We start from the raw sequence: 18,420 nt of genomic DNA, 5'->3' as shown, positions 1-18,420 counted from the left end.
ACCGGAAGATTGAAGGGTGGCCAATATAACACCGATTTTTTAAAATGGTTCCAGAGGAGATGAGGAGATCCGGGAAATTATAGACCGGTGAGTCTGACGTCAGTGCCGGGCAAAATGGTAGAGACTATTATTAAGAACAAAATTACAGAGCATATTCAAAAGCTCGGTTTTCCAGTCCTGCAGTGACAAAATACAATTCTCGAGCAACCCAAAGCACCACATAGCACCTTACCCCTCACTTGCATCCCCAGGGTAGGCAAGTAGATGGATGGCCTTAGAAGATAAAGAAAAATGAAGGCAGCTATACAGCCTGTTTCTGGTACCATTCTAGGCAGATAGGGGAATGGCAGAGCAAGGCCTCATGCTGCATTGTGTCTAACTTATCATTCCTTCCTCCCCCACCCCTCACCCCTCACCTGCAGAATCAATGACTGCAGGATTCGAAAATATCCCCTGTACTCATTGTCATTCATTGTCCATGCACTCCTTCCCTCTTTTCCACCCAGAGGTGTTTCCCCATATCTCAAAGCATTAAGACAACACTGGATAAGACGTCGCTGTCTTGAGCGTGCTCCTGGAACCGGTCTATTAAGCAAGCAGATCCCCCTATGTAATTATCCAGCTTGTAGTTTTGTCCCTCCTGTGGGGTGAAATAAGTGTTCTTTTGTTTGACTGTATTCCGGTCTGTTTGGTGTCCCTTTATTATAGAAATGTGTTTTAAGGCACATTTTTCTAAAGAATTCTTCTAGGTCTGAGTATAGTTGGAGTTCATCTAGTTTCCTGGATGGGCAGAATGAGAGCCCTTTGGATAGCACAGATACCTCATGCTGTGATAATTGATGGTTCGAGAGCTTTCTGTAACTGAGAGAAAATGAAGTCTGACTGGCAGCACTGATAGGGGCATGGCGCCCATCAGAACTCTCCCCCAATCACTTGCCCAGCCTTTCTCTGATGTTAAAGTGACATATCGGTTAAACAAGGTACCAGAAAATTACCATAGCATCTGCGAGGAGCAGAGAGCATTGATTCTCGTTTTCTGTAAGCGATGGGGCAGTCCTCTAAAATACTTGGCTCAGTCTCCTAGGTTATATGCATATGACAGACTACATGGACCGCACAAGTCTTTATCTGCCGTCATCTACTATTTCACAACTAAGCAGGTGGAATTTGGAGCTTCTCCAGGAAGGTTCAAACTCCTGCTGACTCTGACCCTGAAAGCTGGACACTCAGATAATTAAGCTGTATAAAAATGTTTCCTAATGCCTGAAGCAGCCAGATATGATCCTGCCCCATCTCTTCTCACTTTCTGAGGTTCTGTCTGGTGCTGATAGATTTGTGTTTAAGAAACATAACCGGGCTCTCCCTTTGTTCCCCCTGCTGCCTAAATTTCCCACTGCAGCATATGTGGAGGATCTGCAGGTGGACCAGCAGCAACACAGTCTGGGAAATTTACAGATATACACACAGACTTTACAAAGTTTCCAGCATGGAAGAGAAACATAGCCAATGAATCCAAAACAATGTGTTAGGTAAAATAAACACAACTCACAGCACACTAATTCTGTCAGGATACTACTTTAGGGGGGGGAGGTGTACTCTGCAGACTGGGACCACCTTAGGGATTTATTTTATTTATTGCATTTGTATCCCACATTTTCCCACCTCTTTGCAGGCTCAATGTGGCTTACAATACATCATGAATAGTGGAAATATAATAGAAATTAGGCATTTAGTGTTGCAGAAGAAGGAGCCTGATACTGGCTGAACACAGGGGAGCCACCAGCAAAGAGACATGCAGAGAGGCTGAAAATACCAGAAACAAAATAGACTCTTTATCCAAATGCAGAAGTGAAAATACCAAATAAAAATCAGAGAGCACCAGGACAGACTCCAGTAAAATACAGAGAGCACAGGGTCTGAAAATACAGGAGGAGTTTAAAATATCAGGGTGGCAGGGTAGAATGTGAATATCATGCCATGATAACATCGACTGGATTACTACAATGCACTGCTGTACATCGATCGGTCTGACCACACAAGGCCTTCACCAGCTTCAGTTGATTCAGAATGCTGTAGCAAGACTCATAGACGGTTGCAAGCTACGTGACCACATCACACCAGTTTTGCAAAATCTTCACTGGCTACCAGTACAGTACAGGGATAAATTTAAAACTCTATGTCTGAACTTCAAAGCCCTGAAAGGAAATGCCCCCCCCCCCCCCCCCCCGAGTACCTGAAGATCCTCTACACATCTCCAAGGACCCTAAGGTCCTTTCAAGGACTATCACTAACCACACCCTCTCCGAAAGACTATCAGTCTGCTATGCTCGTTTCCCATATCCAGTCCTAACAAAGTGGTGGGAGGCGGGGCTAATGGTTGGGAGGCGGGGTTAGTGCTGGGCAGACTTACACGGTCTGTGCCCTGAAGAGGACAGGTACAAATCAAAGTAGGGTATACACAAGAAGTAGCACATGTGAGTTTATCTTGTTGGGCAGACTGGATGGACCGTGCAGGTCTTTTTCTGCCGTCATCTACTATGTTACTATGTATATGTTACTATTACATGATGTGATACCCCCAAACGAGCCTTCTCCCTGGAGTAGCCCCCACACTCTGGAATGCACTGCCTGAAAGTTGCTGCTTAACACAAGACTATCTCTACTTCAGGAAGCAGGTCAAAGCTTTTTTTTTTTGTTTTGTTACATTTGTACCTCGCGCTTTCCCACTCATGGCAGGCTCAATGCGGCTTATATGGGGCAATGGAGGGTTAAGTGACTTGCCCAGAGTCACAAGGAGCTGCCTGTGCCTGAAGTGGGAATCCAACTCAGTTCCTCAGTTCCCCAGGACCAAAGTCCACCACCCTAACCACTAGGCCACTCCTCCACTCCAAGCAGGTCAAAGCTTGGCTCGTCAACCAAGCCTTTAATGGAAGAAGTAACTAACTTGTTAGTCTCATTCACAGACACAAGGATTGACTCGGGCTGCACATACTGCAGCAGGTCATGTTTATCCACTCCTACCCTAGCTGAGATAATATTTAACCATCTTTGACCTCATGTGCAACTTTCTTTAAATTAGTGGCCTTACTCTCTCTTACCTATCTATATGTTCCATCTTTGCTTATACCCTACTGTTAATTAAAATGTTCTATCACATGTTGTGTTGACATTGTAAGTAGTATACTATGCCATACTTTGTATTGTTATGTGAATATTTTTACTGCTGTAATTGTCTATTGCTCATGTTTGATTTATTCTTACTGTACACCGCCTTGAGTGAATTCCTTTGAAAGAGGTGGTAAATAAATCCTAATAAATAAATGTGGCAGAGGTCATGACTCCTACGCTCTGACCTCTCATTACAACATGCCTTTGTTTGTTCTAAGAGTCGCCTTCAGATCTGGCAGAGTTTGGCTCTGCTGTTGAATTGGGAGTCAGTGGGGTAGGAGGAAGTGATAGATATTTTTCTGGTGTGAGACGGAAGGGGCACTTTCCAGAATGGGGGTGACTGGGGAGAGATCACCAAGATATTTGTCTGACTTCTGCATGGATGGTGCAAAGCTTAGATCACTGATGGGGTTTCCATGAGCCGCTTGGTAAATGATTTTGTCATTATTAAGATGGACTTGGGGGAAATCCACTGCTTATTTCTAGGATAAGCAGCATAAAATGTACTGTTTTGAGGTCTTGCCAGGTAACTTGTGACCTAGACTGGGGATACTGGGCTTGATGGACCAATATGACAATGCTTATGTTCTTAAAACTGTCTCCTGAAGAGCAGGGGGATGTCGAAGCCCAATCGAAAAGGGGCTGGTTCATATTTGGCCTCTTTAGAGGGGGAGGGTCTGTACACAGCACCTGCAGAGACTCCTTTCTCTCTCTCCCTTTAACAGTTTAGGGTCTCACTGGAGTTGGATAGAGTCCTGTAAAGCTCAGCACTTGCTTTCTCTCCCCTCACCACTTCTTTTCTCACACACTCACTCTGGAATGGAGATTCATGAATTTGGAGCTTCCCTACAGGGGCGTTCACTGCATCTTTTTGGTTTTCTTTTTTTCAGACTGTTGACTGAGGGTCTGAGCCCTCCCCTTTACCCACCTCCAGCTGGACTTTCACCCCTCTGCTGTAGTTAAGAACAGTGGAAACTGGCACAAGCAAGAGGAGAGCGAGAACGTACACACATCCCGTTCTTCCTCGCTGCTCCCCACTATGTGGATGAAGGCCGTAGCCTATCTTTGTCTCTTCCTCTACCTCGTTCATGGACCTGCTCCAGAACAGTAAGTGCACAGCCCTGGTACTGCTCTCAGCTTTCTCACAGTCCACATGGGGGAGCATGTGGTGATGGACAATGTATCTGCAGAGAAGGACCCTACACATCCATCGCAGTACCACAAAGCTTCACTTAATCCAGCTTTAACCCACTCCTGAAGATCCTCTGTGCTTGTCCTAGACTTTACCGCTTACTCCTTCACTGCTGAGGGTCTCCTGTGCCTGTCCCAGGCTTTATCCCCCACCACTGAGAATCCTCTGTGCCTGTCCTAGACTTTACCCCTCACTCCCTAACACAGTTTTGCCCCTTCCTCTCTGCTAGGTATCTCTACAGTGCACCACCATCCTCCTTTCTGTGATAGCTTGTGTTTAGTAAAACTCAGTTACCATTTGTACCAACACTCTCTCTGAGAGCTCAGCCCATCATTGAGGGTGTGTTTGAGGCCAGTCTAGTGCTGGCCTGGGTATGTTAGACTTTTCCCATCTTCCTCCTTCGTGTTATTACACTGCAGGCGTCAGCCAGCAGGTCTTCCCCGCACTCAGTCCTCTGGAAGGGATGGGTTTTACCTCTGGCCCCTTCTCTTTGTCCTTGGCATAAGCCCCTGTAGTAACATTTGCTTTGGGTCCGGTGCTGTTTGTTTTGGACCCAGCGCTGTTTGCTGACTCTGAGCTCTGTTTGTTCTGGTTGCTGTTGCTGACTCGCCCCCTCACTACGTGTGCCAAAGGACTGCGGGTCAACAGGGTCAGCCCAAGCCAGGCCAGGGTGTACTGGGGTGTGGAGCAAGACCAGGTGTGTCTCAGCTTGTCTTTAGTGGTACTCATGAGTTCTAATCGTGCCCCTTTCTTGTACTCCGGAATCAGATATTAATGGGGTTATGATTGTCCTTGCCCTGTGTTTTTCAGGCAGCCCCAGTACTTGCTGCTGGTCCCATCCGTGCTCCGTGGTGAAGCGACTCAGAAGATCTGTGTCCTTTTCACACACCTGAATGAGTCGCTGTCCCTGAGGGTGACACTGGAACAACTTCTTGAGAACACCACTCTAATTGAGGAGACCCTGAGTGAAACAGACGTATATCGGTGTTGGGATATCCAGGTTAGTATCCGTCTGGAACTGAGGAATACCAAACCTTGCCTGTCACTAGTTTCATATAACAAATAAAAAGAAATGTGAAATTCTGTCTCAGGCACTTGGAAGAATTCTTTCTTCTGCTTTCTTAGCCAAATGGACAGTTCTCAGTCTTGTTTATTTTCTTTATTTCTTTTTAGTATTTTCTTATAGAAATGCAGGGGTGCGGTATGCTGACCTCATACCTCAGCAGGCCACCCTTCACAGCGCTGGGCCAGAGCTGGGCTTGAACCCAGCCGGACAGCACTCTCTGTCTCCAGGACGGAGTATAAGAGGCGGCTGAATAAGGGTTTTGTTCTCTTCCAGTTACCCAAGCCCAAAAGTTCAGAGGTTGTCTTCATCACTCTGCAAGGAAAAGGGGAGACACTGCTGTTGAAGGGCCGGAAAGCGATCCTCCTGCAGCCCCGGGAAACCCTGGTGTTTGTGCAGACAGATAAACCCATCTACAAACCAGACCAGAATGGTGAGTGGGGAGTGCGAGGAAGGGGAGATGTAGTATTACCTGGGACAGGAGTGAGCTCCGCCTTACGTTTCATATCTCGTCTCACTTTCCAGTTCAGTTCCGAGCAGTTGCTCTGGATGAAAACTTCCGTCCCGTGAATGAGACGGTAAGAAAACTTGGGTGCGGATCAGAGCCAAAGCGGAGTTGATGGAAAATTTCTCCTCCCCCCCTCCATCCCTAACTCTCTCCAGTGGGACCTTGGAAGGGAGTGGAAAGGAACCCCCCACACTGAGCAGAGAGGAGGGATCCTTCTGACCCCATAAACACAGAAAGGAAGGGTTCTGCCCCCCCCCCCCCACACACCTGAAGAAGTGCTCCCCCCCCCCCATTTATACGCAAAAGTGGACATGGATTATAAAGTGCCCTTAATCTGTGTGTGAAGCCCATGTGTTCATTTAGAGCGGGTGGTCATGACTGCGCCTGCGTTCGAGGCATGTTCTCAGCCGCAGACACTAGCATTTTATAAACATGTAGGTGAATCCGTAAGCCCCCATTATAACATTCCCCCTTTGTGGGGCGTTATCTCCACTCCTGTCAGGGCAACAGATAGAAGATGAAGACCACCCTGGATCTGCCAGTCTGGCCATTTGGGTTTTTTTATTCTGTGGGTAGATACCAATTTCTGCCTCCCACCCTGCCAATACCTTCCTCTCAACCCCTGCGTAATACTTGACCACCTTGGGTAGAGGTTAAAAAGCATGTGTTATCCCTCTGGATAGGGGTGGGGCACGTGTTATGTGGTTGCGGTGCATGTTTTGCAGTTGGGATGTGTATTTAAGACCCTTGGGGTGGGTGTAGTGTGTCTTTAACCCCCCCTCAGGGTGGGGGCAGTGTATGTTCTGCATTTGGGGTGGGTGTAGTGGGTGTTTAAGGGTGAAGGCACTGCATCATTAACTGTGTCATTTCTCTGCCCTTTTTCTCTCTCCAGTTTCATGAAATCTTCATTGAGGTGAGTAGCCACATGTCCGTCTTAGAGCCTGGATTGCAGTCTGCCTCTACTGAAGGGTTTCTCAGTGGCTGCAGTGTAGTCAATGCCATACAAAGGGGAGGGAAGGGATTCTGCATTTAGCTGACAGCAGCCTCTAGCCTGTGTCTTTTTCACTCTTCTCTGTCTTTAAATTGCCAGTTCTCTGGAGGTTGCTGCTCATGCAGTATTAAAAAGGAAAAAAAAACCCGCTAACACCTACCTCTCCAGCACTTGAGCGGAGAGAGTGGGTTTTTAAAACAGCACTAGGCAATTTGTTGCTGCTGACTTGGGAGCGGCAGGGAAGCCATAGCTGGCCGAAGGCTGAAGCAGAAAATATGATTAATTCCAGAGAGACACAAGAATAATCTATTCCTAGGACATTCTCAGTGCAAAACTGAACACAGCCATTTGAATTTGCCACCCGTCTTCCCACACCGATAACCCCGCAAAATGCAGAGAATGCAGGGCCTGACAATACCGGGAGAGACGCCGGGGAGTGCAGTTGCTAGGGGTAAACTACTGCAGAATGATTGGTCTTGAGCACATTATGGGAGTCTGATGACAGTCCTGACTGGTTGGAAATTGCTGGGCAGTGTGGGAACTAGGTCTTATGTCTGTAGGAGGGAAGGTCTTTGGGATCAGTGGTTGACCTCCTTCTTCTCCTCTCTCTCTCTCTCTCCAGGACCAGCAAAAGAATCGCATCGCTCAATGGCGCAGTGTATCCACGGACCATGGCATTGCTCAGCTCACGTTCCCTCTGTCAAATGAGCCCTCGTTGGGTGTTTACAAAGTGGGGGTGAAGAGGGCTCAGGGATCGATAGTGGAGCAGTCCTTTACCGTGGACGAATATGGTGAGGATGCATTTTACACGGGATTTTATATGTCATCAGAAATACTGAATAACTGCTAGGACAGGTCTGCATATTTATTTACTTGAAGCCATACAAAATAAAAATATACACAATTTTTTTAAAGACAAACAAAAATTATAAACTACTTTGATCACTCTTGGAGTGGAGGAATAGCCTAGTGGTTAGTGCATCGGACTTTGATCCTGGGGAACTGAGTTCGATTCCCATTGCAGCTCCTTGTGACTCTGGGCAAGTCACTTAACCCTCCATTGCCCCTGGTACAAAATAAGTACCTGAATATATGTAAACCGCTTTGAATGTAGTTGCAAAAACCTCAGAAAGGCGGTATATCAAGTCCCATTTCCCATTCAAATCACATAGCAATGACACAATTATGATTCAAAAGCTGAAATAAAAAGAAACTGATGACAAGTTTGCTTCAGTTTCGCTAACAGTCTGAGGGAGAGATTTCCAGGGCATCGATCCTGCGACGTAGAACGTGAGGAGCGAGAAACATCCAACTTTATCTGTTAAAAAGATGGCGCTTCTAACGTTAGTTTTTCTACAGAACGTAATGCAGAGGCTGGTCGATAAATTCGTAAAGTTGAGGCAAGTGTAGCTGACGCCAAGGCATTCGGTATTTTAAAAACCAATACCAGGCTGCTACAGCTGTAGAAGTTAGAGGGATCTGTGCAATACCGGTAAAGAAATGGACCCTGCTGTCTTCTGTCTCTCTCTCCAGTGCTGCCCAAGTTTGAAGTTCTAGTGAAGGTTCCTAACACCATTACCGTCCTGGACCAGCACATTCATGTCTCTGTCTGTGGCATGTAAGTTTTGTCTTCTAAACGTCCATCAGATGCTGTCGCATGACCCCCCTTACTCAGTCTGTCCATCCATCCAAGTCCAGTTTCACATTTCAGCCCTTGTCAGGGGTTGATCTTGAGTCTGCCTCTCACCTCATAGTAGGTTCCGGGTTCAGTAGAGAACCCTCAGTCCATCATCTTAGACTTTGGACCTGCCCCTGTGCTGGTTCAGGGAGGTGACTTCTCCTGCCTTTCCCTGGTTATCTTTAAAAAAAAAAAGATAAGTTTTAGGTTTCTGACCAAGACACTGATGGCCAGGACATGGAATGGTCATCAGGTGGAACCTACAGAGTGCAGGGGAATCCTTCTAACTAGATTAATTCACTTTTTCAGCTTGCGTTTTACAAAAACACAATTTGATTTCAATGTCAAAACCTCAATGACTGTATCCTTCCATTCTAGAAAGTAAATCCCTTCCGATTCAAGCTTTCTGAACCTTCCTGCTCTTTGCTATCTCTGACTCTCTTCTTTCAGTAAAGTTTAACATCCTTCCTGATCTCTGACTTTGAGGCAGAGGGGGGGGGGGGGGGGGGGTACGTGGCTAGAATCTTTGGCCAGCCCTGTAGGGTGCACGAATGCCTTCTAATTGGTGGCTGTGGGTCCCTGTATTGACCTCTTCTCTCATCTCTCGATGACAGATACACGTACCAGAAGCCTGTCCCGGGCATTATCAATGTCAATGTCTGCAGAAGGTTTCAGCACTTCGACCGTTATGTTTCCTGTAGGTCTGAAGAGTTTGAGGCAGTCTGTGAGAAGTACAGCAGACAGGTGGGTTCCTAGCTATAAGCAATCAGGGAAGATGTCAGGAAAGCAGAGACTGCAGGGGGCCAAGTGTCTCCATAGCACATCCTGCCGTGAGAGAGCAGGGGGCTCAGTTTCCCTATTTCCCACATATTGTCCGAGAAGAGAACTAATGGTATGAAATGTCAGACCGTCTTATTATGTGTCTTGGTTGTAAGTCTCGCCTGTCTGTCTTGACTGGACTGTAAGTCCTAGGAATGGGGGCGGTCTGTAAAGCACAGCATATACACCTCAGAGTCTCAGAACGGACCAGTGTCAGCCTTTTCTGTTCCTCCTCTGCTTTTAGGCTGATGAGAAGGGCTGCTTCTCCGAGGTGGTGGATACCAAAATCTTCCAGATGAAGCGTTCAGGATACGACATGAGACTGAAGGTCACGGCCAGCATAACAGAGGAGGGCACCGGTAAAACAAGGGGATCCAACTGCTCCTTCACCCCCCCCCCCCAAACACACACCACTGCATATACACCCAGACCCTACTCAGCTGCTGTACTCTCCTTCCAAACACACACACACACACACACACTGTGCTGTCAGCCCATTTGCACAGGCTCTGAGCTTGGAGCAGATGGGGTTCAGCTTGGCCTTTGGGTGTAATCTCTTCTTTCGTGCTCCTGCAGGGCTGATGCTGAGTGGAGATGGTGGAAGTGACATCAGTACTGTCCTTGCCACGGTCACCTTCCAGGATGTAGATTCACATTTCAAGAGAGGAATCCCGCTCTATGGGCAAGTAGGTAAACAGGGATTTAGGGGCTTCTGAAGGACTAGACTAATGGTCAGAGCAGCGGAAAGCCTGAGTTCAGATCTCACTGCGGCTCCTTCACTTTAGTCCTGAAGAACGACTCCTGCGTTCGCACCGGAGGCTTGTTTAACCGGGTGACAGGCGCTGATTTTTACAGAAACATAAGCAGATCCCGTCTAAGTCTCTGCTTAGCGTCGCCCCAGTTCAGGAGTGACCTGAGCAGTGGCGATAACTCTCCGGTTAGGACAGGAACAAGTACCGCATAGATAACCAGCTACCGCTGCAAAATTCCGGCAGTGGCCGCTCCAGACCTGCAAGTTGAATTCAGCCGGCAGAAAAAAAACGCTGACTGCCACTGGCTGAATACTGGCCAGTTAGATGGTGACCCCTCGGGGGACAAGGAAAATACTGTACCCAAATATAACTCGCCTTGACTGACAACTGACAAAGGTGTGAGCTAAGTCCAGCCTCCAGCACTCTGGGATCCCCCATGTGATGCAATGAAGCTAGAAAGTAGTAAATTTAAAACGAACCAGAGAAAATGTGTAATTAAACTCTGGAATTCGCTGCCAGAGAATGTAGTAAAAGCTGTTAGCTTAGCGGGGTTTTAAAAAAGGTTTGGCTGGCTTCCTAAAGGAAAAGTCCGTAGACCATTATTAAAATGGGGGAAAATCCACTGCTTATTTCTAGGATAAGCGCATAAAATGTATTGAACTTTTTCGGGATCTTGCCAGGAACTTGTGACCTGGATTGGCCACTGTTGGAAACAGGATACTGGGCTGATGGACCTTCTGTCTGTCCCAGTGTGGCAATACTTATGGACTTATATGACTCCTAACCGCTTCTTGCCTCGCAGCCTCAGTGCAGTGCGATCTCCTGGCCTCTGACCCTTAGGACTTGCCTGCGGTTTTACTGGTCGCAATGTGGCATTTTCTCTCCACAGGTGCGATTGGAGGACGCTGGTGGAGCTCCTATAGTGAATGAAACTGTGACCATCTACATGGATTCCCAAACGAATGTGAGTGTCACTACAGACCAGGAAGGGAAGGCTCCGTTCTCCATGGACACATCCCACATTCAGAGCTCTAGCATATCCCTGAGGGTAAGTCCGTGCATCTGACCTGTACCCGGGGCTCACAGTCAGCCCCTGTGTCTCTTTTCTGACATTAATGCCCAGTGGGGATTCAGTGCAATGTTTTCCATGTCTGTGCAGGCCACTTACAAATCCCTGTCAACATGCTACATGCGTGACTGGATCCAGCCCTCCTATCAGGATGCCTACCACACAGTCAAGCAGTTCTACTCACAAAGCCAAAGCTTCCTGAAGATCGAGCCTGTGCATCACCTCCTGCCCTGTGAGAAGCAGGAAGAGCTGAAAGTGCACTATGTCCTGTCCCGAATGGAGCTGAGGCAGGCCACAGAGACCCTGCTGTACTTCCTGGTGAGTGAGAGTGTGGAAGGGGTACCAGGCGACTCTTCCCTCCTGCAGCGGAGCAAAAGACTTACAGCGCTTCCTTTCCATACAAGGTCTTGCTTTTGCACCTAATCTCGTAGGGAATTTTCCCGGAAATTAAAGCCAGGGCAGAAAAGCGGCAGAATAAAAACCTGCCATGTGCCTCCCCTCAATCAGCAGTACAGGCTGGGTGGCTCCTGGGTTTTGCCCCACCGTATGCAGCAGTGGCGTAGCCACAGGTGGGCATGGGTGGGCGAGGGCCCACCCATTTAGGGCTCAGGCCCACCCAACAGTAGCACACGTTTAGTGGTAGCTGGTAGGATCCCAAGTTCAGCCAGCTGAAGACTGCGAATGTTCAGTTTTCAGTGCATGCCTGCTCTCAGACTGCCAAGGTGGAAAGAAGCATTTTCCCACCAGCTGAGATATTTTTGGGTGGTGGTTGGGGGGGGGGGGGGAGAACAATTGGTGCCCACCCACTTCTTACCTAGGCCCACCCAAAATCTGTTGTCTGGCTACGCCCCTGGTATGCAGGACTTGTTCTTTCACTTGTTTTAGGGGAGTGAAATTTACAATCGAAGGACATAGTGAGCAGACCACAAAAAGACTGCAGAAGTCCAAAATAATACAATGAATCAAGAGCGGAGGGTTTCGAAACACAGAGCCTGACTTGGCCAAGTTTTGCCAAAAGGCTGCTTCGGGGGCTAAAATAACTAGTCTGTCCCTCTCAAAGACTGATGTCGTTCCTACAGTTTTTGTTTTTTTTTGTGGTCTGCTCACCATTCTCCTCAGTCTGGATTTTGCAGACCATCTGCCTGTCTGCCCACATGCTTTTTGTGAAAAAGTTGACTATGTGACAAATTGATCCCTTGGACTGCATCTGTATAGAAGTTCCTCTGAACGTTGTGGGTTGCCGGCTGCCTTCAGGTCTGTCTGGAAGGAGCGAGTTAACCCCACTGCACGCAAGGATTTACTTAATCTTCAGACGACGCTGGACGTGAGCTTTCCCGGCCACTCGGGCAGGTGATGTGAGAAGCTCACGGGATAACCTGTGTGTTGATGCATTAAGATGAGTGAGACCAGCTCCTGACTGCTATGCTTAATTCATTTTAGGAACCCCAGAGAGGCTTCTGGGGTGATATTCTTCCTTTTTGTGCAATAACAGATTATGGGGGGGGGGGGAGGGAGATTCTACTGGCACCCCTCCTGTAGAAAAGAGTGTACGACCTTGCGTCTCCCTCCGTTTTCTTCCTCTGCAGGTCATGGCAAAGGGCAGTGTCGTCTGGATAACCAAGCAGATAGTCAGCGTGGGAGAGGGCAATGGTGAGTTGCAAGAGCCCCCTCCTCTAGTGTGGGACAGGCTGAGCGAAGGGAGAGCTCAAGGGTTCGAGCAATAAATAGGAGAAAGCTGAGCCCTGGAGGAAGAATTTTGTTTTGCTTTGATTATAAGGTTCTTTGAAAAAGCAGAGATTTTTTTTAATCTACTCCCAGGCACCAGCATGACCACCTCACTGCTGCTCCCAGTCACCTCACAGTTTGCCCCCCTTGCTCGGGTGTTGGTGTTCACTGCCCTTCCCAGTGGCGAAATCATTGCCGACAGTGTGACCCTGAAGATCGCCAAGTGCTTTTCCAACAAGGTGAGTGTAGCCTTGAACTGAAGAAGCTCAGATGCCACCTGCTGGCCACTCCCTGTACTGTGGCACTCTGAAAACCTCCGATTTCACTATCACCTACCCACACCCACCCTGTTAGAATACCAATGATATGCTTTGATGTCCCCATGCATACTTCCTACCCACCCCCATCCTCCCACCCTGTCAGACTGTCATAGCAATGCTTGAATGTTTTTCACTTATATACACTGTCAGCTAGCACATTTGCTTATTTCCGATCTGACGAAGAAGGGCAACCTTCGAAAGCTAATCAAGAAATGTATTAAGTTATGTCCAATAAAAAAGGTATCATCTTATTTTCTTTTCCATGTTTTATTTGGTTTGATTTCTATAGATTCTACATGGAATGTTGCTATTCCACTAGAAACATTCCATGTAGAAGTTGGCCCTTGCAGATCACCAATGTGGCCGCGCAGGCTTCTGCTTCTGTGAGTCTGACGTCCTGCACGTACGTGCAGGACGTCAGACTCACAGAAACAGAAGCCTGCGCAGCCTTCTACATGGAATGTTGCTAGTGGAATAGCAACATTCCATGTAGAATCTCCAACAGTAGCAACATTCCATGTAGAATCTCCAATAGTAGCAACATTCCATGTAGAACCTCCAACATTCCATGTAGAATCTCCAATAGTAGCAACATTCCATGTAGAATCTCCAACAGTAGCAACATTCCATGTAGAATCTCCAATAGCAGCAACATTCCATGTAGAATCTCCAATAGTATCTATTTTACTGTCATAGTAATGCTTGAATGTTTTCACTTATATACACTGTCAGCTACCACATTTGCTTATTTCCGATCTGACGAAGAAGGGCAACCTTCGAAAGCTAATCAAGAAATGTATTAAGTTATGTCCAATGAAAAAGGTATCATCTTATTTTCTTTTCCATGTTTTATTTTGTTTGATTTCTATTGATAACCTTAAGAGTGGACTAACACGGCTACCACACTCCTCTACTATATTTAGCAAAACAAAGCTCGTGGAGCTCTCTAGTGACTGTTGTAGTACAGAGACCTGATTATTCTGTTCTCTAATAATAGCTCAGTTTTTATAACGTGATGAATGTACACAGTGCTGTGCAGTGATATTAAGCAGAATTACATTTTTGGGGGGTTTAAACGCTGAGGGCACTGTTTACAAAGGTGTGGTAGCATTTTTAGCATGCGCTGTGTATAGACGCCCATAAGAAATGGTAATGACTGGATACAACATGGGTCTACTACTCTATAAACGCCAGCACGTGCGCTTAAACAACTCCCCTCCCACTGGGTGACATATTTAACACACGAGAACCAATCATTTCTAGTCCATAGCACAGAAAAAGTGCCCCATTTTCAAAACCATTTGGAACTCATTATAGCAATGATCACATCTGTCAGGAAAACGCCTAGCACCCGCCTGGGGCTACCCCCGCGGCCTGTTGAGAAAACAGGCCACGTAGAGGGTCTCAATAGCACCCTCCTCCCACCGACTGGGTCACAACCGCCTCTGGGCAAGTCTCTCGCTCTCAAATTATCCCCAGTGATTTCTAGGTTATTGGAGCCACATTCCCAGTGGCCCCACAGTTCCCAGGAAGCACTCATAGACCCAACACACAAACCAACAAGAGATTCTTTATCAGTCCAGACAAGCAGAGTCAATAAACTAAAAAAGGTTTATTGTCATAAAAAATATTGAACAGTGAAGTATAAAAACAGATGAAAAATAACAGACAAATAACAGGTAACTGAATAAGGATCAATTATAAAACTATCTAAACATTTTATCACAACCTGGATAGTGCCTTGGAAGTACAGGAAATGTAGCTGCTCACAGGTTACAGAATATAACTGCTCACAGGGTCTCAGTAAAGAGGTCTTTCTCTCTGTACTTCCAAACTGAGACTGGAGAACAATCCAGTATTTCCAGACTGAACTTGAGCTCTTGGGCCATTCAGAGCCCAGAACCACATTTTTAAAAAGTTGCTGGCCACATCACTGCAGGTTGCTTCCTCTTTGTGTTCATTTCTCTGTAACAGCTTTAAACATAAAACATGCACCACCTGCTGGCCAAACTAGAGAAATACACTTCAAGAAATAATACAGTTTATAGGCTTAAATCCCACTGTTTTGTCACAACATCCCATTCCATAATATTGTTCAGCTCTACTGGGTTACTATTCTTGCAAACTGTAATTCTGAAATTCCTTTGTGGAGGTTTTTTAGGATCAGTGAGTGATACCTGAAACCATAAAACACAGATTAAAGATTTCAATTATAGGCCTGTGGTGGATTTCTGAAGTCCTTTTCCTCCATTTGATATGGGTTGAGCCAGTTTACTGGTTGCCTATAGAGGTTTTCTTTCTATTTGAGAGCTGCTCATCCCTCATACAGGAAAAGTGTGTGTTGCTGGTTCTTGGCTTTTGTGTGGGTGTTAGGATCTGTTGCTGTTCCTGAGCTTCTGCTCTAGCTGACTGCCTAGTCTTGCTTAATAGTTCAGCTGGCCCTGAGCCCCTTGGAGGTGCCACCTCTGCCCAGGGGATCAGAGCCCAGGGTGGAGGCAGGAACGCTGTGTCAAGGAGAACCTGCAGTAACCCTTTTTCTGTCTTGTCAGGTGTCTTTGCAGTTCTCCAGGGCACTGGGTCTCCCTTCCTCCCCTGTCTCCCTCCTGCTGGAGGCCGCTCCAGATTCTCTCTGTGCAGTGCGGGCCGTGGATAAGAGCGTTCTGCTCATGAAGCCGGAGAAGGAACTCTCTGCAGACTCGGTGAGTGAGTGATGCTCTCTGCACAATCCTTCCCCCATGAGACATGTATGAGGTAACAAGAGTCCTCTGCTACTGATAGAAAGTGGAGGTTGGGAGCTACGGCAAGCTCAGGACTGTACAATCTTTTTGCTATTAGGCGCATTAAAAAGAAATATCCCTGCAGAGAGGGGTGTTTGGCTCAGGAAACTAAAATAGTGCACTTAGAGGCAACCCCCCCCCCTTCCCCCCATAGACGGTTTGTCTGATGTGTGCTTTCTGTATGGCTCTGTAGCTTCAGTAGCGTCCTGTGCCTGTCTCACTTTCTGCAGGTATATAAGCTGCTGCCGGTTGAAAATTTGTCTGGGTACCACCACGGGGACTTCAACTTGGAAGAAAGCCGAGAGGGTGACTGTATCCCTCGAGAGAATATCTACCTAAATGGATTTTATTATCATCCCATGGACAACACAGAAGAAATAGACGCTTACGATATTTTCAAAGTGAGGCTAAACTGTCCTTCCCCTTCTTATCATACCTTGCAGTTCTTGCTGTCTCTGGGTGCACTGCTCTCTGTCTGTCTCTGCAACAGTCTCTGTGCATCCCTCTCTGTATCAATGTCCAGCAGTCTCTTTGTGTCTCCGTTCACCAATCTTTCTGTATCTCTGTCCACCATTCTCTGTATCTCTCTGTGACTCTGTCCGCTGCTCTCTGTCTCTCTGACACCAGTCTTTGTACACTGCTCTATGTGGGTTTGGGATAAACAGAGATGGGGGTCTCTCATTTCACATTATATGATGGATTTTCTGTGTTCTAAGGACTTGGGGCTGAAGGCTTTTACAAACTTTGTGGTCAGGAAGCCTGTGCTGTGTCCCACAACGGAGCTAGGCCCAGTTCCAATGATGCGATACTACAAATCAGGAGCTGTAGCAGGTGGTTTAGGTATGTATAAGACATATGCCATCTTCGTCCTCCCCCCACCCCCTGAGAATTGGCAGAGGTGTAGGGAAAAGAGTATCAGCACATGGAAACTGGACCCATGTCTCATGGAATCTTTTCCCCCAGCAGCATTAGATGATTATATAGAAGTGTCACCGCTAACGCTGGAAACGCTGGAGACAGTGAGGAAGTACTTCCCCGAGACCTGGCTCTGGAACGTAGTGCCGGTGGGGTATGTATTTCTTAAATATTCTTTCTTCCCAGAGCTGCAGGTCACAATAGGAATTATAGAGATCGGAAAGAAAACCTCTCGAGACGACCAGTAAACCGGCTCAACACTGCATGTCGAATGGAGGAAAAGGACCTCAGAAACCCACCACAGACATATCATTGAAATCTTTAATCTGTGCTTTATGGTTCCAAGTATCATTCATTGATCCTAAAAAACCTCCTCAATGCTTGTAAATTTAAAATTGTACAGTGCATTGACATTGAAATGAGAAAACTTTTGTCAGCTATTTGATAGTCTGGAGTCATCTGCAACCCCTATTCCCGCTCCCACTTCTGCCACCATCTCTCACTGTGTGACCTTCAGCATGGAGTCACTCAGAGCTACGACACCTGCAGACCCAATCCCACCACTGCCACCATCTTTTACTGTGTGAACTTCAGCATGGAGTCAGAGCTATGGCACCTGCAGACCCAACTCCCACTCCCACCTCTGCCACCATCTCTTACTGCGTGACTTTCAGCATGGAGTTACTCAGAAGTGTGACATCTGCTGTGGAGACTCAGCTCTTAATCCCACTTCTGCCACTGTATTTCACTGTGTAACCTTCAGCATGGAGTCACTCAAGAGCTGTGGCACCTGCAGACCAAACTCCCAATCCCACTACTGCCACCATCTCTCACTGTGTGACCTTCAGCATGGAGTCTTTCAGACCTACAACACCTGCTGACCCAACACCCCATCCCACCTCTGCCACCATCTCTCACTGTGTGACATTCATCATGGGATCACTCAGAGTTGTGACATATGCAGGTAGAAACAGAGGAAACTGTAGGCAGATGAAGACCATGCGGCCTATCCAGTCTGTCCATCCATGTCATCTACTCTCCCTGTCACTCCCTAAGAGATCCTATATACTTGTCCCAAGCTCTCTTGAATTCAGGTACTGTTTTCATTTCCACCAGTTCCATCAGGAGGCCATTCCACAAACTCACCAACCTTTCTGTGAAGAAGTATTTCCTCAAGTTACTTCTAAGTCCCCTTTCACCTTCATCTATGCCCCCTCATTCCAGAAACCTGCATTAGATACAGAGGAGGACAGTGTCCCCTGCACTGAGAGATCCTGCAGGAACCCCCAGAAACCTGCATTAGATACAGAAGTGGACAGTGTCCCCTGCACTGAGAGATCCTGCAGGAACCCCCAGAAACCTGCATTAGATACAGAGATGGAAAGTGTCCCCTGCACGGATCCTGCAGGAGCCCCCAGAAACCTGCATTAGATACAGAGAAGG

General features: G+C 47.1%; 1 protein-coding gene across 1 annotated transcript in view; it reads left to right on the top strand.

Annotated features, from left to right (window-relative positions):
• The first annotated feature begins 4,140 nt into the window (after positions 1–4,140).
• The window catches only part of LOC115457446, a 90,312-nt gene continuing 76,032 nt past the window's right edge, over positions 4,141–18,420 (top strand). Inside the window, exons 1-18 of the mRNA XM_030186861.1 lie at positions 4,141–4,275; positions 5,171–5,360; positions 5,700–5,856; positions 5,949–6,001; positions 6,824–6,844; positions 7,545–7,713; positions 8,456–8,540; positions 9,215–9,344; positions 9,664–9,778; positions 9,996–10,105; positions 11,061–11,219; positions 11,331–11,558; positions 12,827–12,890; positions 13,059–13,204; positions 15,835–15,984; positions 16,293–16,463; positions 16,779–16,902; positions 17,026–17,131. Coding sequence (XP_030042721.1) covers positions 4,208–4,275; positions 5,171–5,360; positions 5,700–5,856; positions 5,949–6,001; positions 6,824–6,844; positions 7,545–7,713; positions 8,456–8,540; positions 9,215–9,344; positions 9,664–9,778; positions 9,996–10,105; positions 11,061–11,219; positions 11,331–11,558; positions 12,827–12,890; positions 13,059–13,204; positions 15,835–15,984; positions 16,293–16,463; positions 16,779–16,902; positions 17,026–17,131 — 2,246 coding nt within the window. The 5' untranslated portion in view covers positions 4,141–4,207. The remainder of the gene's footprint in view (positions 4,276–5,170; positions 5,361–5,699; positions 5,857–5,948; positions 6,002–6,823; positions 6,845–7,544; positions 7,714–8,455; positions 8,541–9,214; positions 9,345–9,663; positions 9,779–9,995; positions 10,106–11,060; positions 11,220–11,330; positions 11,559–12,826; positions 12,891–13,058; positions 13,205–15,834; positions 15,985–16,292; positions 16,464–16,778; positions 16,903–17,025; positions 17,132–18,420) is intronic.

Source organism: Microcaecilia unicolor, chromosome 14 (assembly GCF_901765095.1).
Source record: "Microcaecilia unicolor chromosome 14, aMicUni1.1, whole genome shotgun sequence".
In the NCBI taxonomy this organism is placed as follows: domain Eukaryota; kingdom Metazoa; phylum Chordata; class Amphibia; order Gymnophiona; family Siphonopidae; genus Microcaecilia; species Microcaecilia unicolor.
Note: the sequence above shows the minus strand (reverse complement) of the source record. Positions and strands in the feature narration are given on the sequence as shown.